The following is a 22,950-nucleotide window of genomic DNA, read 5'->3' as shown; positions in this document are numbered from 1 at the left end:
GTAACTGTATTTTAAAGCGACAATACTTGACGTTATATCTCTGTGTCATCAATGCAAACGATGGCAGCGAGAACCAGTTTGAAACAGCTCTGAACAGCAAACTTCAGATCAATCTAGTGACTTTGAGGAAGAGGTCAGAGGTCAAACAGGACATGATGCTTTAAACATGTCCAGTTTCACAGGAAAAGAAACGATGACTCGTGACTCTTGTGTACGTCCTTTAAACTTTAATGGTGAAGCAGAAAAACAAAAAATACTATAAAATAAATTAGATTAGAAAAATGCCACAAGCACATTTGATTTGTACAACAAAGCAATGCAACATACTGGAATCTGATTTCCATATATACAGAATAAAAAATAGACTTTTTATTCTTTGTCCACTTTGTTCAGTGTCAGTATTTTTTTTTCATTTCAATATAAACAAAATTTGAACAAATAACAACCACGTTTTGTTTGTTTTTTATTTTTTGCTTCTTTTTGAGTTTTTTTCTGCACTGACGTTTTGTTTGTGTCCATGTACACAGGACCAACTCCGAGGTCGTCCCACAGTCCAGAAGAACAAGAGGAAGCTCCGCCCTCCTCCATGAAACCATCATAACAACAAAAAAAATCCAAAAAGTGAAAACATGTAACTTCATCAAAAAGGCGACAAACACTCCAAAACTTTTGGTGAACAAATCGACAATACTGATAGAAACACACACGACACAGAAACAGCCGGACTCTGATTGGACGGCGTTTTCTACTAAATTTACGGCTGTGGATTGTCTTTTTTTTTTTCAGTTCAGCATTGTGGGAAGTGGAGTTCTTGATGTGCAGAGAGCGAGAGGATGAAACAACAGCAGAGAAACTAAAAACATGAAAACTCACTCAGGACAAAATAACTGCAGGAATCATTTTCTGTGTTTTTCTGTGAAATCCTTTTGAATCAGATCATAAATTCATTGCTTTTCATTTAAAAACAAACAGATACACAAACTCGACTCTTTGGTCTCCTAAAGCAAACTAAGACATTAAATATCAACTTTAACAGCTTTAATTTCACCGTCAAAATTGAATTTTCACCAAATCAACTGAATTTTATGATTCATATGAAAATTCCCATTTCATGTATCCAAAGTGCCATGTTACCAACATTTTATATGATTAATGCTGCGTTTATGCAGCGATTTGTCTCATAGGAGAAAAACTTCAAAAATTTTACCAGATTTTAACTAAAAAAATTTTAATTTTAGCCCCTGTGTGGAAAAATCCCATAAAACTCACAACGTAACTTTAATAAAGACATAAAGGCCGCTTTGTTTTTGAGTTCATTGAGAAAGATGAGATGCTAATGCTGTAAACATTCACCACAGACAAAGACGTGAACGTGGATTGCAGAGGTTCGATAGGCGGGTTAGCTGTAGGCTAGCTATCACAGAGAACTTTAGCTAGCCTGTTTTACAAACGCAGGAAGTGGATCCCACAAAAGTGTGTGACCAGCACGTTTTCTAAGTGCTTCACTTTAGCAGAAGTCCTCGGAGCTTCTGACCGGACAGACCGGAGGTTCCCCGTGTGATTATTTAAGTTCTTAGCTCCATATAAACATATTAATCTGTACATGCTAACTGGTTGGCTAGCACAGCTATATAGCAACAGGCACGTGCAGATTTAGCCAATCAGAAGCCTCCACAGCTGACCTGCCGCTAAGTGTCAGAAAGCAGCAGGTGAGTGGAGAACGTCGTTTTCTGGAGACATCTATTGTGTATCTACTGTTAGCAAACGTTTGCTTAGTAATCTTTTATAAATCTAGAACCGTTCTGCTTTTCCTGATTTCCTGTCATGAAGCTCATGTTCATGTTAAAAATTTAGAAACTGTTTTTTCTGGAGGCCTATCTCCCCCCACCACTCCCCCTGCCAGTGGCGGACTCCCTCAGACATCGGTGCGTTGGTGGTTCTTGGTGTCCGGGGATGGGCGTCCAGGTACACACCGGCTCACTCCTTGGTGGCTGCTTATCGGGGCCTGGAGCCTGGGGCTCGATCACTCAGGCACAGCTGGCTGCCGGCGGAGCTCACGGGCGCGTCACTGCAACTCCCCCTGGCTTCTGCTCCGCAGCTGCTGAGTGAGCCCTCATCTGGGACTCTCCTCAGCTCTTTCTGGGACAGTGGCGCAGCTGCCCCTCTGTTGGTCTTCCTTGGTCTCTTGTGTTCTGGGGGCCTCTGGATGTCTGGAGTTTTGATCTCCTCCATACCTGCTTCACGCCCTGGAGGACGGGGCTGTGGCCCCCCCACACCCTCTAGCAGATCATGCTGTGAGTACAGAGAGCTGGGCGTGGGCAGCAGCTCACTGAGAAGCAGTGACAGAAACAAACAGAAGGGGATGCAGCTTTCCTGCTAGACTTTTATTGTGAAACAGCATCAAGACCCACATCCTGAAATCAAAGGTACATTCTAACGCGAGTCAGCCACCTGCTTTTGGCAAAATCAGGATTCTCTGGCAGTGAGCGTTAGACGCCAGCTTCAAGCCTCAGCAACCAGGAAGTGACACAACTGATGACACGCTCAAGTATTCTGTCAAGACTAGTGGGGCTCAAACCTGTGACCTCCCTCCGGTCTGTCCTCTCTGTCTGTGGCTAATCTGAACACGAGTGTCGCTATAGTGCAAAAAATAAACACGTTTGAAACGCTTCTTTTAAAAAAGAGACATGATAACACAATATATTATTAACAACAATAATAATATTAATATACTTACTGACAATAATAATTATAACATAAAGAAGTGTTTGGTTCCAGCAGCCGAGCCAACTTGTTTCTTTCAAGTATCTCTCAACACACACACACACACACACACACACACACACACACACACACACACACACACACACACACACACACACACACACACTTCTAAATAAAGTACAAGAGTCTTCTTCTGTCTTCCTCCAACATTTTGAGAAAGTAAACATTTGGGGAGCCGACAAACGGAGACAAATAAAATACAATAAGGTCTGAAAACGTGAAACAAGTTGCATAGTTTTGAGATTTTTTTCTTCTTCTGTCGCATTTTTTTCAGGCACCTCGTCTCTCCGAAGTCGGTTCAGCGGTGCTTGAACGTCTCAGCCACATAAATAAGCTTCGCTCCTCCGTTTGTAACAAAAATATATTAGAGCTTTTTTTCTTCTCTTTTTCTGAAAGTGCCGTGGAGACTCTCTGAGTTCTGCTGGACGAGTCTGGAGCAGAGTTTTTATCCCAGAGGGCGACCTCGAGGGACGGAAGGAGGCGAAGGATGAAACACAGTCAATAAAAGTGACGTGATGATCCTAGAGTCAGCTTCCTCCCTCTCTGGGTTCAGAGGTGCTCCTCCTGTCCCGCTCAGGTCTGCGTCTACGAGCAGCCGCACTCCTCCACGATCATGTTCTGGACGTCCTTCTTGATGATCTTCTGCTCCTCGTTGTAGTACAGCATGGACATGGCTCGTAGGCGGGTTGGCACGCAGCACGACTTCACGTTCTGGAAGGGGCTGTAGCCTCTCATGCGGTAGTGGCTGATGACAGTGGAGTGGAAGGACAGCGTGGACCCGGTGATGCTCGCCACGTGGGAGGGGCATTCGCCCTCGCAATAGTTGGCGTGATAACCGCGTGGAGCGATTATCCAGTCGTTCCAGCCAATATCTTTGAAGTCGACGTAGAACTGCCGTTTGCAGCAGACACGCACCTTCCCATCACACTCCAGCCCGCGCTTCCTGCGCCGCTGCGAGTCGCTGCCGTCTCCCTGCCGGACCACGGCCATGAGGAAGGGCCGGTGGGACTGCTCCCGCTGGTTGTTGCGCTGCGATGTCTCAGCGCTGCCCGAGACCAGGACGATGGTGGCGCCGGTGTCGGCGCAGAGCGGGCAGGACACCCTGAGGCTCAGTGTCGTACTTGTGGCGCTCTGCAGCAGGGCCTGCACGGCCGCCGACACCGGGAAGGTGTGCCAGCCGCTGCGGCGGGTGTCCACCGTCTTCTCTGACAGGAGGGTGTCGTCCTGCGGCAGAGATGGACGTCCGCCCGACGGGTGGTGCTGCTGGAAGAGGCGGATGGTGACTTTGGCTCGGCTGCGGTTGGTCTTGGCTAAACGGAGGAAGAGCCAGACGTTGGCCTGCTCCACCAGAGACAGGTCGCCGCCTTCTTTGGAGAGGACGAAGTTCACCGTGTCCGGAACCTCACCTGAGACGGAGACAGATGGAGACGGACGGTTAGAAAGACTGTCATACCACCTACATTCAAACACACCAACCCGTCCATCCACCCCAACCTCAGTCACCTCAGTCACTTCATGAGTCATGTGACTTTGACCAGTAGAGGGCGCAGTGACCTTTTGGACTGTTTCACTCACACAGCCGTGAACCCGTCCTAATTGTAGCATGCACACATTTTACAACACGTCAGCAGGGACACACACACACACTGAGGACTCTGTGAGACACATGTGAGCTACACACAGCTGATTGGACTCTTCCTGCTGACTCGGCAGCAGCGGTCGGAGGTTTCGGAGTCAGGCAGCGTTTAAAGCAGCTAATGGTTCCCACCAGGAGCTCGGTGTCATACCGCAGCCCGGGACGAGCGGATTTACTGCAGCGTGTCTGAAAACAAACGAAGCGTTTCCCTCTGCAGGTCACAGCCAGCCAAGCTGTTTGAACAGGAAGTCAAATATTGCATTTTCACGCAGCAGCTGCTGGCTTCCTGAGCAGATAGTTTTCTATGTAGGCGATCAGAGTGGGGACGTTTACTGGCTGAATCATTTAAGGCTTCAGCAGCTCCCTGGAGGAAGCTCCCATTTTATTTTGATAGCAGACTTTGAGCAAAAAAACGAAAACAGAGCCGTGAAAGTCAGTTTACAATCATGTGAAGGAAAGAGAAGGACACACACACACACACACACACACACACACACACACACACACACACACACACACACACACACACACACACACACACACACACAGAGACATTAAAGTTCTCACAATCTCTGCAGGGAATAGCTGAATTCCTGCACACACACAAAACCTCCTCCAGCATGCAAACACACACACACACACACACACACACACTGTATCTCGTATCTCCTAGAAGCCTCCACACCAACAGCACCAGTTACGCCGGTGTTGCATAAGCGCCTCACATCACCTTTCCCGCTCTCTCCCCGATGTCTGTCGCCCGTGGGCGTCCGTGCAGAAAGTCAAAGTCACGATTTGGGAGTTTCTGAACGTCAGCTGATGAACGGTGCGACTGGGCGGCTCGTGTGCGTATGCGGAGGCGGCCGGCACTCGAGCGAGTCCATTAACACAGTTCAAGCGACAATTCGGAGGCGATTGTCTCGCTTGCATCATCGTCGACACTCCACGAAGATAAGGAAATAAAAGTTCATTCATTGTTTCTTAGAATAGCTACTGCAGCCTTCAAACAAGCACAGAGATCCTGTGAGAGCGTAAGGGACCAATCTGGCAGCGTGGAGCTGAAGCACGGCTTCTGTGGGTTTCTGTGGGCACTCGAGCAGAACCACGCTGGCATGGCGTGGCGTCCATGCCGCTGAGAGCAGCCATGTTTTCACTCATGATGCTGAAAACGGATAAAGAAGTAGCTTTGTTGACCTCTTATTCTATTTAAAGGAGCAGTTCAACTCAGACGTGCTGCTTCTGCCCGGCTGTGGTGATGTGAGGTGTTTTGAGGGTATCAGCTGCAGGTTTCTGCTTCTTTGTTAGTTTTCTCACAAGCTCATAAAAACCCACAGTAGCTGCATGTTTACAGCTTTAGGCCGGAGCCAATCAGAGCTGCTCGGTCACGGCCGAGCTGCGGACAGACGCTCGTTCACATCTGCGTGCAGAAGCGATGGGAAACGCGCCGCTCGTCCTTGATCTCATTCTGTGAGCTGTAAAATCAACTGTCATAAAAAGCATGAAGTCTTCTTATCACGAGCCCAGAAGCAGCCAAAACATTCCTGCACTGTAATTTCTCAGAGAAAGCTGTAACATGTGTGAGCCTGAGAGATAAACAAGTATCTGGACTGTAACTGAACGCTTTCTGTGCTACAGCGCACAGGGTTAAACCCGGCTGTGGGTCATGTGACCGTGTGGTCAGATGTGTGGATGCTAAAGATGACAGTATGGACGACTTCTGCACCGCTTCCCTAAAACCGAAGAAAAGTGAATGGAGTTTGGTTGGGCAGCGACTTTGAGCTGTTCCGTCTATTTTCTCATGAACTAATGTAAGAAAAAAATTTGCCACACGCGTCACATGATCGTGCATGAGTGGGTGGGTTTGAGGCTGGTCCAGATGCAGATCCGAAGCATTGTTGCCATTAAATGGGAAAAATGTCAGGAATGTGCAGCTTCTGTGGATTTTGGAAAGCTTTTACTGTCAGGATGGAAAAAAGGAAAAAGACCAAAAGAAGCGTTGACACAAAGTTGGACACGTTGGTCTGAAGCATCACTGCGAGCTGCTGCTCAAAGAAGAGCGACAGGTGGAGCAGCAGAGGAGGCGAGAAAGGAGACGCTCGTTTACACTCTGCGAGCCTTCCCCTCGCAGCTCATCACTCGCTGCCTGCTCGCTGCTAATCCCCTCCATCTACACGAGCGCATCGAGGACACACACACACACACACACACACAGACATAAACTCACACACACACACACATACACACACACACACACACACACAGACATAAACTCACACACACACACACACACACACACAGACATAAACTCACACACACACACACACACACACACACACACACACACACACACACACACACACACAGACACACAGACACACACACACACAGACACACACACACACACACACAGACATAAACTCACACACACACACACACACACACACACACACACACACAGACACACACACACACACACACACAGACACACACACACACACACACAGACATAAACTCACACACACACACACACACACACACACACACAGACACACACACACACACACACAGACATAAACTCACACACACACACACACACACACACACACAGACACACACACACACACACACACAGACACACACACACACACACACAGACATAAACTCACACACACACACACACACACACACACACACACAGACATAAACTCACACACACACACACACACACACACACACAGACACACACACACACACACACAGACATAAACTCACACACACACACACATACACAGACACACACACACACACACACAGACATAAACTCACACACACACACACATACACACACACACACACACACACACACACAGACATAAACTCACACACACACACACACACACACACACACACACACACACACACACAGACATAAACTCACACACACACACACACATACACACACACACACACACACAGACATAAACTCACACACACACACACACACACACACACACAGACATAAACTCACACACACACAGACATAAACTCACACACACACACACACACACACACACACACACACACAGACACACACACACACACACACAGACATAAACTCACACACACACACACAGACACACACACACACACACACAGACATAAACTCACACACACACACACACACACACACACACACACACACACACACACACACACACACACACAGTTAAGTTCAGTGTTTTCCTTTGATTTACTTAAAGTCTTATCAGAATAAAGATAAATATAAGGTGGGGTCAGAAGACGCCAGAAATAGCTTCTATTTTATTTAAGAAACTCAATTAAAGTCAACAACATCGTTTAAACCATTAAACACCAATTTAGACCCATTTCGGCCGAATTTAGATCCTGACAGACTGATTCTAGAAACGCTTTTACATCATATTCGCCCAGCAGCTCGTTCAACACCCACTGCAAACCTAATATGAAGCTCAAACCATCAAATGTCGGCTTCAGATTCACAGAAACCATCTCATACCTAACTGTAACCATCGAACACGGAGCATTGATAACCATTTTACACCAGCGTTACACCACACACTGCCCACCGATGAAGACCGGCTGCTACTGCGGCTGCTCGCTCGCTTCTTAGGGTTGGGGGTAGAGCCGTGTTTGGGTTTTAACTCTGACGGTTCAGCAGGAATCTGACAGTCAGGAACGATAAACTGACCTCTGAGCCCAGCAGCGTTCCCTCCCCTCCATCGGCGCGGCGTGGAGATTATTATGACTGTGACTTGATTTATCAGACCAAGCTAAACAGACTTCCTGCCAACACGCAGCACAAACACGGTTTGGTATGTTGTTAAAAGGACGGCTGGTTTATTATAAATCTTATTAAATCCTCTCTAATCCCCTCTGTCACCCACACGGGGGAGAGCTGACCAGTGTTATTGTGTTATTGAACACCTGAAGGTCAAAGGTCACACTTCATGACGGCATTTATCTGTGTTACTAAAACCACAAACACAAACTCCAAACCTAATCCCATCACAAAGACACTCAGGTCAGCGCCACAAAAGGAAAAAGCGCCGCTCGAAGCGCCGCTCGGAGACCTGCTGTGAGGGAACAGCCATTGCAGTTTGAGCTCCACTTTGTCACACTCACACATATTCATGTGCTACAGGTACAAGTCAGGAGCCAGCAGGTGGGATTTAAGAGGGCGTTGGCCTTCAGAGGAGGCGGGCCTAACCTAAACCACTAAAGCTGGATTTGACCGTTGACACGTGAGTGAACACACCCTCCTTCATCATATCATCCTCTGTTCCCCATGTTTACTCACACACACACACACACACACACACACACACACACACACACACACACACACACACAGTGCCCATGTTTGGACAGATGGGTACTGAGTGTGTGTCTGTACGTGTGTGTGTGTGTGTGTGTGCGCCCTGAGGATGAGCTGCTGGTGTGATCAGGCTGCGTCCTCACACAGTCCTGCTACACGGTGGAACCTGCAGAGTCACAGCTCTTCCTGTGAGGAGCAGGAAGCCCTGACAGCGCCTCAGTCCGTCCTGTGCGTCCATATTTGACTAAAATCACAGATCTCTGCTGTTTCTCAGGTCAGCAGATCAGGGTTCCTCCTCTGAGGAGCGAGAACATGAAAACTCCAACCTGCAGCTGCTGGACTAAAGTCCAGAAGTCATGACTCAGCATCTGCGGTCAGCAGTAACCAAACAACCGTCTCACTATCAAACCAAACAGCTGACAGCCGTTTCCCAGAATCCTCGGCTCAGATAAGCCGTAGTTTATTATCATTCAAGCACTAAACGTGTATTAATCCGCCGCTGAAAAAAGTCCCTAAAACAGCCAGTGCTGTGTTTGTCTCTGCAGCGAGTGAGACGTTTGTCATGTGAGAAGAAGCTCGGTTGGTGTTCGTCGTGTTTGTCCTGACCGCCGCCCAGCCGCCCTTTCTTCTGTCCTACAGTTTACACTAGGAGGGCGTGGCTGGCCCCGGTGTTTACCTGCACAGGTTAAATATGCGTCAAGTTAAGCATGTGGAGAAAGGCTTTAAAAGTCTGGATTAAAGAGCTGCAGTTTCACATGTTTGTGCTTTGAAATCAGAAGCTGAGAAATGAAAAAGGAAAAAACCTCCAATGAAGAGGAAATCGTCATGTGACCAGAAAGAAGAAGTTTTAAATCCTGAGACTCTCCATCGTCAATAATTCGCTTCAACACAATGATTCAAACTAATTCAGACTGGAGGTCACATGATTACAAAGCTGCTGAGCCGTCACAGTGACGTCAGCAAACCCAACGAAATGGCGAGGAGGCGTGAACGAGTTCATCAGCAGGCTCAGCGCCGGCTGGAGGGGCAAACAGGAGTGTTTAATAACCAATCACAGCTCAGATCTGTGTTTAATAACCAATCACAGCTCAGATCTGTGTTTAATAACCAATCACAGCTCAGATCTGTGTTTAATAACCAATCACAGCTCAGATCTGTGTTTAATAACCAATCACAGCTGCGGTCATGCTGCACGCAAAGACACACTCAGAGCTCACATGACACAAACTCTGTGATTGGTCAGTCACAGTAACGTGGACGGTGTGAAAACCTAACTTTTACTCATCCAATGGTGTCACGTGCTGCTGGCGTGACAGTGATGTGCACATGCACGCAGGACGTGGACGCCGAGGCCTCCAAAGGCGCCATCTCGAGGCTGAACAGGTGGAGACGTCACAACGCGCTGCACTCAGAGTGCTTCAGTAAAAGAACGTCAGTTAGCTTCAGGTAAAGATGGGTATGAAGAAAAGTGCAGCTTTAATCCCCTGGCCTCACATGATGGAAGTGGGCGTGGCTCCAGCAGCAGCAGCAGAGCGGGCACTAGCCATGGCGCTCCTGAACGCTGAGCTTTGGCAAAACAGAGTTTAACCTGAGATTGAGAACACACACCTGAAGACCTGTCTGTGGTCTGGATTAAATACTCAGGGCGCTCTGTGGTGACAATAACCCGACTGAGAATCTCTAAACATCGGTAAAACACCAAACCCAGCGAGCAGCTGGCGTCGCTGAGTGTCCTGCTTCTGATTCGTCTGTTTCTGAGCGTCTAAACAAAGTCTGTGAACATCTGATCCTGGTTTCTCGAGGCTTTGATGGAACGCAGGTGTTTACAGGAAGTGGCAAGCAGGCAATTTACAGGACGCCCGTTTCACCAGCTAAAGGTTAAAGTTCACCACATCAGCACTGATCCTCTGCGTGGGAGGAGCTAAGGAGCTGGACTCGTTGTTTCCATCCAGTAGTCGCGTGTCGTGCTTCTATTCTCACTTGGAGGGACAATAAAGTGAAATGAAAGCAGCAGAGAAGTTACAGATGTGGCTCTCGGCGCTGCGACGGCTCCGCTTGGATCGGTAATTTGCTAAAACTGTCGCATCACGTGCGCCGGCTCTTAGTACCAAATAAAAGAGGGCTGTAAAACGATTCCAGCAGTTTCAAACACGAAGAAAATAAAACCCCGGCGAGGCCAACACTCATACTTCTGTTGTTTTAACAAAGTGCTTTTGTGGCCTGTTTCTCATTTTCAGCCCTCGTCTGAAGCACATTTCTCTCCGGGGAACGTAAAAATTTGAGCTAATTTCAAGTCGCAGTGCTGTCCTGTGGCTGAGCCTGCCTGTCAGTCTGGGTTCCCAGGCCAGTTTATTTATACCGAGAGCAGATAAGCAGCCCGGTCTGACAGACAAACGCCAGCGAGACTCTAGCACAGCGCCGCTTACAGAAAACGCCGCCGTCTGACGTGACTGTCGACTGCAACACCAACATGCAGACAGCTTCAAACCAGCCAGAGTCCTGCTGCTTCTTCTCAGCTCTAACGTCATCCACCATCAGACGAGCTGACGGATGCACAGCAGCTGGGCGTGTCCGTGTGAAAACATCGATCCAAACCTTTCATTTCAGAGGAACACCGGAGCAGGACGAATCTGCTCAGTGTCAGCTGACAGGTCGCACACAGACGACCTTTAAAGATGTCGTTACTCGGACGTTACTGAGCTTTAACCAACAGATATCTGTGTGCCTTCAAAGGGCAAAGGTGAGTTATCCTGGTGTCTTAAACAGAAAGCTCATTAATGCTGAGAGCAGATTCAGCTGATGCTCTCAGTTTCCACACGGGATAAATTGACAGCTCAAACTTTTCCTGGACTCGAGACGAATGAAACCAGTCACGCAGAAGAAGCTGGTTTTTATCTGCCTGTCTCTTTATCTCTGCAGGAAAAGTCTTATCTCAACTGTTAAGGTAACAACTTCCCTTTAACGTCACAACACATGAACAACATTTAAGAGTGCTCCTGCTCTGAGCCACACTGGGAGCCTCCCAGTGCTGCCAGTCTCACTCTGAGCCTCTGATGTGGTAAATATAAACCCGATTGTTTCTCTGTGCGGTTCATCCGGGGACAAATGCCGAGGCTCACACAGATTCCTCCTCTCTTTCCCACTCATTCCTCCCCCGGTCCTCCCTCTCTGCCTAAACTCTCCAATTCCTCCCAATGGAGCCACACAGCAGAGAGAGGACAACGAGGAGAGGTCTCACTCTCATGCTGTACTCACTGTCTTCTAAACACAGCCACACCTGGGATCAGAGACCCAGAATAAACACGGCCTACGCTGGAAACCAGTCAGCTGATCTGCTTGCTTCAAATCTAGTGGCCAGTTTTCAAGGTTTCCAAGTATCTAAAGCACATATCTGGACTAGTTCTTCCTGTTCTGACCACTTATGAAAGTCTGTGAAGGCAGAGCTGTAATTTCAGTGGCTTTGCTTTTGTTTAGCAAACAAAGTCGACCAGAACCTGGACAACAAGATGGAACCAGACAGTCGTTGGTAACTAGAGATGGCACGATACCACTTTTTTTATGTCTGATACCGATATCATAAATTTGGATATCTGCCGATACCGATATGAATCCGATATAGTGTTTTTTAATCAACACAACTGTTTTTTAAATATCTTGCTGCATTTTGTATAAGTTCATACTCAAGTTTAAAACAACAACTACACTAAAGCTATTCTGTTATACCTGTATACAAAAAAAATATTTCATAGTTCAGCAATACTGATCAATCTAATAAACTTAAACCTACACCATCCTCCCTATTCTGGTATTTTAAAGAGTACTTAGCGTAAATATTAAGCAACCTAACTAATAGGGTTCCAACTCCCAGCAGCAACAAAAATAAATAAATAAAAAATAGGGAACCACCCCTCACACTCCACCTCATGATGCTTAATCGACGTAATCAACCTTAATTTGATGCAGTGTGAAAAAAACTGCACAGAAATCAATTATTTTTCAAGAAATATTAAATAGATTCAACATCTTTCTTCAACGAAATTGCAGACTGCACATATGGTACCTTCCCAAAGGAAAAAGTACTATAGCTTACTAGGGTATATATATTAGACTTAATAGTTACTATATACAGTAATTGACTTCTATTCATTTTACATCAGATTAAAACTTTGGGTGTCAGATAATTATTTATTAAAAGCTCGACATTTTAAATGAGAATAAGAAAGAAAAGTATGTCTTTGTGCCCCCTTTTCCCTGTTATTGCCCTATCGGCCCCCCTGGCTAAACTTTGCTAGATCCGCCCCTGCACAGTTACCAGCGTCAGCTACGTAGAAAAAGATCCTCGAGTAGAAAGTAATATTAAATACATTCTAACAACAGCTGATCAAGCTTAAACGTGCTGCTGTTGTTCAGCCGCTGGTTTCCTCTTTCTGGTGCAAAGTGGACCAAAAACAAACAAGAGAGACGATCAGCTGATCATTTAAGCAGTTTCATGATTGAAGTAGCAGCAGGAGAGGCAGTCGCTCCATATATCGCTCGTTAAGCTTAACGCAGGAATGCTTTACAAACATTCAGAGATGGACTTACACACTTGCTTTACTTCTCTCGGGATAACTTTGTCGGAGATGAAATGCCGGGTTGCTAGCGAAGCTCCACATGCTATCCAGACCACCGACAGGTCCCGCATGCCACAGCCGCTCTATCACGTGATGCATACTGCTCCGACGTGCTAACGTTCTGAGGTGAGTTACGGCGTGTTGCAAGTTTTGTGAGGTGCTTTCGTGATATTTAATGGATCGGATTACATTTTTTATTTTTCTCCGATATCCGATCCAGTAATTTAGGTCAGTATCGGACCGATACCCATACGTAATATCGGATCGGTCCATCTCTATTGGTAACTGAAAGTTTACAGACCATCAAGATGCATGTGGTGGTTCAGTGGAACTAGAATATCTGCAAGAGAGCTGGAGGTCTAACAGGGTTAACTTCCAAAAACTGATTAAGGCACCAGAGGAGGGTCTACGGCTGGTCTATGATTACTCTATAGCTGGTCTGTAGCTGGTCTATGGTTACTCTATAGCTGGTCTGTAGCTGGTCTATGGTTACTCTATAGCTGGTCTGTAGCTGGTCTGTAGCTGGTCTATGGTTACTCTATAGCTGGTCTGTAGCTGGTCTATGGTTACTCTATAGCTGGTCTGTAGCTGGTCTATGGTTACTCTATAGCTGGTCTGTAGCTGGTCTATGGTTACTCTATAGCTGGTCTGTAGCTGGTCTGTAGCTGGTCTATGGTTACTCTATAGCTGGTCTGTAGCTGGTCTATGGTTACTCTATAGCTGGTCTGTAGCTGGTCTATGGTTACTCTATAGCTGGTCTGTAGCTGGTCTGTAGCTGGTCTATGGTTACTCTATAGCTGGTCTGTAGCTGGTCTGTAGCTGGTCTATGGTTACTCTATAGCTGGTCTGTAGCTGGTCTGTAGCTGGTCTATGGTTACTCTATATCTGGTCTATAGCTGGTCTATGGTTACTCTATATCTGGTCTGTAGCTGGTCTATGGTTACTCTGTAGCTGGTCTGTAGCTGGTCTATGGTTACTCTATATCTGGTCTATAGCTGGTCTATGGTTACTCTATATCTGGTCTGTAGCTGGTCTATGGTTACTCTATAGCTGGTCTGTAGCTGGTCTGTAGCTGGTCTATGGTTACTCTATAGCTGGTCTGTAGCTGGTCTATGGTTATTCTATAGCTGGTCTGTAGCTGGTCTATGGTTACTCTATAGCTGGTCTGTAGCTGGTCTATGGTTACTCTATAGCTGGTCTGTAGCTGGTCTGTAGCTGGTCTATGGTTACTCTATAGCTGGTCTGTAGCTGGTCTGTAGCTGGTCTATGGTTACTCTATAGCTGGTCTGTAGCTGGTCTGTAGCTGGTCTATGGTTACTCTATAGCTGGTCTGTAGCTGGTCTGTAGCTGGTCTATGGTTACTCTATATCTGGTCTATAGCTGGTCTATGGTTACTCTATATCTGGTCTGTAGCTGGTCTATGGTTACTCTGTAGCTGGTCTGTAGCTGGTCTGTAGCTGGTCTATGGTTACTCTATAGCTGGTCTGTAGCTGGTCTATGGTTACTCTATAGCTGGTCTGTAGCTGGTCTATGGTTACTCTATAGCTGGTCTGTAGCTGGTCTATGGTTACTCTATAGCTGGTCTGTAGCTGGTCTGTAGCTGGTCTATGGTTACTCTATAGCTGGTCTGTAGCTGGTCTGTAGCTGGTCTATGGTTACTCTGTAGCTGGTCTGTAGCTGGTCTGTAGCTGGTCTATGGTTACTCTATAGCTGGTCTGTAGCTGGTCTGTAGCTGGTCTATGGTTACTCTGTAGCTGGTCTGTAGCTGGTCTGTGGTTACTCTATATCTGGTCTATAGCTGGTCTGTAGCTGGTCTGTAGCTGGTCTATGGTTACTCTATAGCTGGTCTGTAGCTGGTCTATGGTTACTCTATAGCTGGTCTATAGCTGGTCTGTGGTTACTCTATATCTGGTCTATAGCTGGTCTGTAGCTGGTCTGTAGCTGGTCTGTGGTTACTCTATAGCTGGTCTGTAGCTGGTCTATGGTTACTCTATAGCTGGTCTGTAGCTGGTCTATGGTTACTCTATAGCTGGTCTATAGCTGGTCTGTGGTTACTCTATAGCTGGTCTGTAGCTGGTCTATGGTTGATTAATGGTTGAGATCAGGGCTGAGTTTCTTTAGTCTGATACTGAAGATCAGAGCGTGTCACCTCTTTGGTGTCACAGTTGAGAGGTTTTCAATGTTGGTGTCCCAAAAGTTCTCACCCTAACCATCCACCAGCTCAACGCTGGCTTTGTGGATGGTGGGAAGTTGATGGTTTCTGATCAATAATTGTGGATACGGGTCTGGAGCATCTTCTGGGTCTCTTCACTCATTTGAGTGTCTTTGCACGGCTAGTCTGGACCTGTTTACTACAGAGTGATGCATCTCTGCAGACACACAGCATCTCAGATACACATCAAAGCAGCCAAAGATGAGGCGACAATGGCCTCAGACCAGCGGCGGCCTTGTGGCTGTAAACACGCCGTTAACACGCTAAAGCTGCGTCACGCTAAGATCTTGATGGACAGAGAGGAAAGATGAGGAGCAGAGGTGGAGAAGATGAAAAGATGGATTGAAAATAACACAAAGAATGGATAAACAGAGAAAAAGAAGAAGACGGAAAAAAAGAATTATTGCCAAGAAAAGATGAGAGAGAAGGAGCAAGATCAAACGAGGAGCAACGGGAAGAGAAAAATGGGAGTGAGAGAAAGGAAAACAGAGAAAGTAGTTTCTTTTCATATCTTACAGATGTTTTTGTCCTATCAGCCGCTTCTATTCACTGCTTCCTCTCAGTTGTTGCAGGTCACTGAACCTGAAGCTGAGCTCATCTCACGGATGCTAGTTTGAATCCCCAGACAGAGGCGGCCACCAGAATAGACCAACAATGACCGGTTTATTCTGTCTGCCACAGTGGCGAAGGCTAGATGGAGGTTAGAGGGGGCAGCAGAGAGCGAGAGGGGGAGGCGAAAGTGGATTGAGGAATGTCGCTAATGATGTGTTCAATTAAGTTCAATTAGCCTAATTGTCCTCTGTGTGTGGGGAGAAGAGGGGGGGAGACAAACAGAGCGGGCTTATGGAAGGACAAGGCCGGACAGATGGATATTGTGTCTGAGCTGCTAAACGGAGGTTGACACTTGGTCTCCGCCAAGAATCCAGTTGTCCCTCTGCTTCTCTGCTTGTCATCTCCGTCGCCCAAAATAATTACCGAGGTCCCTGAATGCCTCACTTAGTCCTGACAAAGCACAAGACTGGCAGGGTGAAAAGTATTCTCATGGCGGATCAAGTAACATCTTAGAAAAACAACAAGGGTTTATCAGATCAGGGGGAAGTGTCTGCTGACGGTGTCCTCGAGGCTTAAAATAAGGTTGCACACACAAGACTGGAACAGTCATCCAAGGACTGGTACTGGACGGACTGGAGTCAACCATGATGCCGGCTGTTTTATTTAACATGTACATGTTCCCAAAGTGAATTCTGGGAGTGTTTTCACTGGTGGTGGCTCCACAGACTCGAGTTTCACCCAAACTGCTCAGCGACCGCTAAAACCGGTTGGAAAACCGGGCACATTTCATCGTATGATAAGCCTCATCCTTTGTTTGGGCCAATATGGTAATGGCACAAAGTTCTGAGACTTCCTGTGCAAAACACACACCCACAGTGTCTGTGGGAAAATAACGATGGAAGAACCAGTGCTATCACAGAGGGGGTGGAGGTGGGGGTGGATGGATGGGCGGGTCTCCTGCTTTGTTTTGATCCAAACTCTGAACTTTACCAAGTAAAAAGCTAAAACGTCAAACTTGAGCCACAGCGCCGCCACATCAGGGCGGAGGGTATCGCACCGTTCTAACTTCACTATTAAAGTCAAGAAAACCCAAGCAGGTGATTAGGTAGAGGATCATCAGGGGGTCCTTTTGTCCCTCTGTGGGGGGAAACTCCCACAGGGCTTAAATCTGGGACTCCCCACCATGTGACCCTAGAACTGAAGAAGCTTCTCGGATGAGAGGTGAAACGTCTTCAAGCAACTTAAAGAAGTCCAGACGCTTTTCTTTCCAAGCTCCTTAGACTACGATGACCTGGACGACTGAGAACCCAAACAGTACTGAAAGTGCTCGACACGCCGGCATGGTGAGAGCTGTGAGCTTTTATTTAACTGGAAATATTCTCTGTCTGACATGAAGAGGTAAAGAAAATGTAAATCTGAAGAATGCACATTTGCAGGCACTTCCACAGCTTCACTCTGTAGCACTGAAACACGACTTCAGTATGACTCGTGCAGAATAAAGATGTGTGAGTGTAAAACAGAAAATCAGTATACGTGTAGAAGCCAGCGTCACTGCATCGGCTCAGTGTTTCCAGCAGCACACAGGTAAGAAACCAGCAGATACTAACTTTGATTCATTCAATGGATGCAAACAAACAAAGAGAGCTTATGCAGTCATTCTGCCCCCTGCTGGCTGACACATGTGCTAACGTGGCTGCAAACTGGTGCTAAAATATTAAGAGCAGACTGCTGAGGTACATTTAATGATTCAGAGCATGAAGGGGAAACTGCTCTTACTTTAAATGGACGCCCGGCCGGTTTGTGGGGTGATTTCTTTTGTGAATGAAGTTCACACTGAGCGTTTACTGTTTTCTGCCTGTAATCTGAATTAGCGTCCTCAGTGCTGTGAGATTTCAGCAAGGCCGTTGATTTGCCTTGAACGCTGCCTTCAGTCGCTGCCAGCAGGAGCGTAGCGACGGCCGAGGGGCCATAAATCTGAGCCTGAGGAGAATCATGGCGCACAGAGCTCTGAAATGTGGCTGTAATGCATAATGAGGGTTAAGCGTGCTGCAGGCGGCGTCTTCCTGAGACTCTGAGCACAGCAAAGGTTTCGGCCGGTTGATTTTATTGCAACGCCGGCGACGTGGAGCTGTCTGACAGCTGCTCGTGATTGGCTGTTTCAAACTCTACGAACGAGATCAAACTCCGTGTTTTCCTTTCAATAAAAGCTGCTCCTCTCTGCCTGTTTGCACAGATCCACTTCATAAAATTCTTTTCCATCTGCTGTTCCAGACTCTCGCCTACAGAAACTCCAGAGGAGGAAGAACACGTCACAGTCCCGCCCACACCGCTCGACTGACAGGTGAGCCGATCGAGGGCTTCAGATTTGCTTCTACATCTATAAACCCCACCTCTGTGGCCGACCTAAGAGAGTTCAGAGTGACCAGAATCAACCTGGAAACACGGAAACACACAGGAAGCAGGAAGAACACTGGAGTCACCAGGCTTTCCCCGAAACCTGGAGACGCCAGCGAGCGCCGCGACGAGAGCAGGCGAAGCGGGACCTGCAGCAGGTCTGAAGGTCAAAGGTGACGCGCAGAGGAAGAACGCAGTTAACACCTGATCCCCCCCCCCCATGCACACACACTGTCTCCTGCTCTTTGTTGCTACTGTCTGTCAGAAACTCATTACAGCCCTGTTACCACTTTAAGAGGTGCACACACACACACACACACACACACTCACACACACACACACACACACACACACACACACACACACACACACACACACACACACACTCACACACACACACACACACACACACACGCACACACACACACACTCACACACACTCACACACACTCACACACACTCTCTCTGTAATCACCTCCTGCTGTTGTCAGAGAATACCTCATTATGTACTTACAGTCAGAGCTTCGTGTGTCACTGCCTGTGTGTGTGTGTGTGTGTGTGTGTTGGAGGGGAGTGGAGGTGTTTGACTGAGTGAGTACGCAGGTGGAATTAAGCAGGTGGACACACACACACACACACACACACACAGACACACACACACACACACACACACACACACACACTTCCTGTCTCGTGTTGATGTCACACTCACCGGGCTCGGCGAAGGTGATGATCTCCGTCGTCTCCTGAACATCGCCGCCGTCTCCCGCCACCGATGGTGCTGCTGCCCCTCCTCCTCTTCCTCGGCTTCCCCTCCCTCTCACCTCCTCCTCCCCCTCGATCTGCACGCTGCCGTCCTCCGCCACTCGCCCCACGTGGAGCTTGCGCAGGGCGTTGAGGAGCGCGGCGCGCGGCACGGGCCGGGTGATGTTGGGTCGGGCCTGGAGGTGCAGCATGTTGAGGATGTGCCTCTTCACCGCCTCCACCACGTCTTGCTGAGCCGCCTCATCTTCATCTTGCTCGTGCCCCCTCGCCATGCCATCCCCCGCTGTGACCCCTTCGTTCCTCCGCATCCTGGCCAGGGCGCAGGAGGGGCAGTGGGAGTCGGCGTCTGGCTGGTGGTGAGGGTGGACGGTCAGGGAAAGCGGCTGGAGCCCGGGCCCCGCCGGGTCCGAGGCGGAAACGCTGCTCTGCACCTGGACCAGGAGCAGGAGGGTCCAGCTGAGCAAGGGCAACAGCGACATGACGGCAGGAGATTCAGTGATGCTGCCGGGTGCTCAAACACAGCCGAGGAGACGAAGAAGAGTCGAGTTTGGTAGAAAAGTGAAGAAAAACTGAGTCCTGGATGAAGAAGAAGAGTGTTTGAGATTCACCTTCCTCCTCCTCTGCTCGCTCTCTCACGTTCTCTCTCAGAAGTTTGGAAGCTGCAAAGTTGAGCTCAGCTCACAGTCCACCTGTGAAACGGAGGAAAAAAAGCTGTAAAGAAACCAGACACAAAAAAGAGAAAAACACACAACGCCGGCAGAGAAAATGAGTAATCCGTGTCTTTTTTGTCAGGGACAGATGGCTGAAAAATGTGGAGGCGTCACAAGAAAGAAAGAAAGAAAAACAAGAAAACAAGAAAAAGGAGAAAAAGTCTCAGATGTGATGAATGGATGATGAAGTCTGCAGGAGGATCCTGGTTCCCGGGGTGAAGTCGCCGCACAGAGTGTGTGTCTGTGTGCGTCTGTGTGTGTCTGTGTGCGTCTGTGTGTGTCTGTGTGTGTCAGAGAGGCAGTTGGACTAAGTTAAGACGGGAGTTCCTCGCTCTCCTTTACCTCGTTCTCTCTCTCTCTGTGGTGAATGCCTTCCCTCGCTCACCAGTTGAATGGTTTTAGCGGAGTGGGCTGGACTCTCTCTCTCTCGCTCGTCTTTCTTTCCCTCCCTCTGCTTCTCTCTCCTCTCGCTCGCCCTGGCAGCCTCCCACCATAATTATATCTCCCTCCTTCCCTCCCTCTCTCTCCTTCACTCCAGTCTCCTCCCATCCTCCTCTGTGACTCATACCACTCTAACTTTTACCTTCTCCCTCCTCCCTCCTCCCTCCCTCCCTCTGTTTGGCTGTTAATGGAGCAAAGCTGGTATTCCTTTATCCCTCCCTCCCTCCCCTCCTCCCACGGTCGGCTGTGAATGAGTTGCATGTCGAGGGGAAAATTCTTGGATGAAGTGGGTTTGTGCTATGACTCCTGTCCATCTGTTACCCGTTTGACTGTCTATCAGTCTGTCTGACACTCTACAGCTACAGTCAACATGGCATCACGGTTCATGACTGTGCCGTCTCGTCCCGTGGCGGGCAAAGCGGCGGGGATTCCTTTACCCTCAAGGCACAGATACGGGCACAGTAACCAAGAGGCGGTGGGCTTCACGTGCCCCGCCATCGGCTGACAGTGGTGGAGGTCTGCAGGCGTGACAGAAGAGCCTCAGTGATGAAGAAAAACGAACAAACCTAAAGTTTCAGTCAGCGGGTGGGATGGGGGGGTGGGGGGGGGACGCTGACAAACCCAAAGTGGAAAGTTTGAAGGACACGGATGAAAGCAGTCTCTGATTCTGCTGCTGTGATGGAGGTGATCTGAGGACGCCGTCACAGAGAAATAACCACCAACGTGTTTCATGGTTTCTATCTAAACGGTTTCTTCAGGAACCCCAGAGGTTCTAAGTTCTAGTGATGTTCTGGTGCCTCGAGGTGTTTTTTGAGGGGATGGTAAATGGCCTGTATTTGTATAGCGCTGTACACAACCAGTCATCCAGACACTGGCAGCTACATTGTAGCCACAGCCACCCTGGCTGCCGGACACTGGCAGTAGGCAACGGGTGAAGTGTCTTACCCAAGGACACAACAACCGAGACTGACCAAGCCGGGGCTCGAACCGGCAACCTTCCAATTACAGGGCGAACTCCCAACTCATGAGCCACGATCGCCCCCAAGATGCTGTGTCCCGCGTTCTAGCATAAACCTGAGTTTCTGATGTGATTTTGATAGCAGCTAATAGGTTCTTGGACGGTCCTGCTGGACCTTTCACCAGGGATTTGAAAAAGCTGCTGATTTGTAGCCGAGTTTCAGGAGCAAACGAGTCTCAGATTTAATTTCAGTCGCCTCAGAAAATAAAGAAGGGTTTTCAACTGGGTATGGTGCCAGTCCAGCACAAACGTAACAGGGCTCTAATCTCGGGGGATTCTAGCTGTTAGATTTTAACAAGAGAGTCCCAAAGATCACTGAGAGGTTTGGGGGTTTCTCTGCAGTGCCACAGAGGGATTAGACATGACATTTGGAGGATCCCCTCTCGATGGAAGGTTTCAAAGTCATTTTGGGAGAAATTAAAGGGGTGGGGTAGAGGATTAGTGCCACGTGTTTCAAAGGTCTGAGCAGGTTCAGGTTATTAAGGTCTATTTAAAGGCTGGTGCCGATGCTCGAGCTGCCAATAGCAGAAACTGACGAATTCTCATGTTTGCTTCCTTTCCTTTCCTTCCCAGATCCATCCTAACCAGTTCCAGGTTTAGTACATGTTCCCATGAAGCTGCTGGTTTGCTTGACAAACTGTTTGCGTCATCATCATCATCATCATCATCATCATCATCATCACTGTGTCTTACTTGGAAACAGCACAAACAGGATGGTGATCAGCACAGTTTGTCATCACGTTTCTTTCACTGAGACATCAAAGCTCTGAGCGGCATCAGGAGAGCAAACAATGACGAGCTCACATTAACTGAAGAACCTTTTTAAAGTCTTCAGTCAGATCTCGCCTCATCTACCAAAGGCCTGGGTTTGGTTCATGTCACCGAGACACAACCCTGGGCCGGTTTCCTGAGAGCTGGTTGTGTTTTGGTGGTTTAGAGTTCTTAAACTGTTGTGATAGAGGTCCAGGGTGTGCCCTTCATGCCCCGCGGCAGCTGTAATGGGCTCCAGCTGATGAGCAGTTGATGGATGGTTTAGGTTCAGTTAATCTCTCTCATCCAAAAGTCTTTAATGCCAAAATATCCCGAAGCTCCTGAAACTTTGCAGTTTTTAGCGTGTGGCTGAAATAAAACCTAACTTTAACCCTGAGAAGCTAAAGACTGTGACAGGGCAGGAAGGTTTCCGCAGGGCGGACAGGAAGTCCCTAACATGGACGCTTTGGTTTAACAGGTGAACCAAAGGGATCTGAGTAGTTTTAAAGATGTATTAACACCAGTGTAACAATCAGAACTCAACAGCAGGAGTTGTGCTGTAGCTATTTCCCATTACACCACCTCTGCACCCCCTTCCCTCCACCTCGTGGCTGCAGAAACCAGAGAGCAGAGTCAGCTGTGACTGTAGAGGAAGCAGGGACGACGCGGCGTTACACACCGAAGCTAATCAGATGTCTGGGATTCTCCCCGCGCTGCTGTG

General features: G+C 48.0%; 1 protein-coding gene across 2 annotated transcripts; it reads right to left on the bottom strand.

The window, feature by feature from the left end:
* Positions 1-205: 205 nt before the first annotated feature.
* Positions 206-20,507, bottom strand: inhbaa (inhibin subunit beta Aa). 2 transcript variants are annotated; one of them, XM_026180417.2, is made up of 3 exons: positions 20,363-20,507; positions 19,258-19,999; positions 206-4,190 (listed from the first exon to the last, which is right to left on the bottom strand). In XM_026180417.2, the coding sequence occupies exons 2-3, from the start codon at positions 19,787-19,789 to the stop codon at positions 3,370-3,372; spliced, it is 1,353 nt and encodes a 450-aa protein (XP_026036202.2). In that variant the 5' UTR covers positions 19,790-19,999; positions 20,363-20,507; the 3' UTR covers positions 206-3,369. The 2 variants fall into 2 exon arrangements, with proteins under 2 accessions (XP_026036202.2, XP_026036203.2); XM_026180418.2 differs by lacking the exon at positions 20,363-20,507 and having other exon boundaries at positions 19,258-20,356.
* Between the last annotated feature and the right edge of the window lie 2,443 nt (positions 20,508-22,950).

The sequence above is a fragment of the Astatotilapia calliptera genome, chromosome 9 (genome assembly GCF_964374335.1).
Source record: "Astatotilapia calliptera chromosome 9, fAstCal68.1, whole genome shotgun sequence".
Taxonomy (NCBI): Eukaryota; Metazoa; Chordata; class Actinopteri; order Cichliformes; family Cichlidae; genus Astatotilapia; species Astatotilapia calliptera.
The sequence above is the reverse complement of the archived record's forward strand: the minus strand, read 5'-3'. Positions and strand labels throughout refer to the sequence as shown.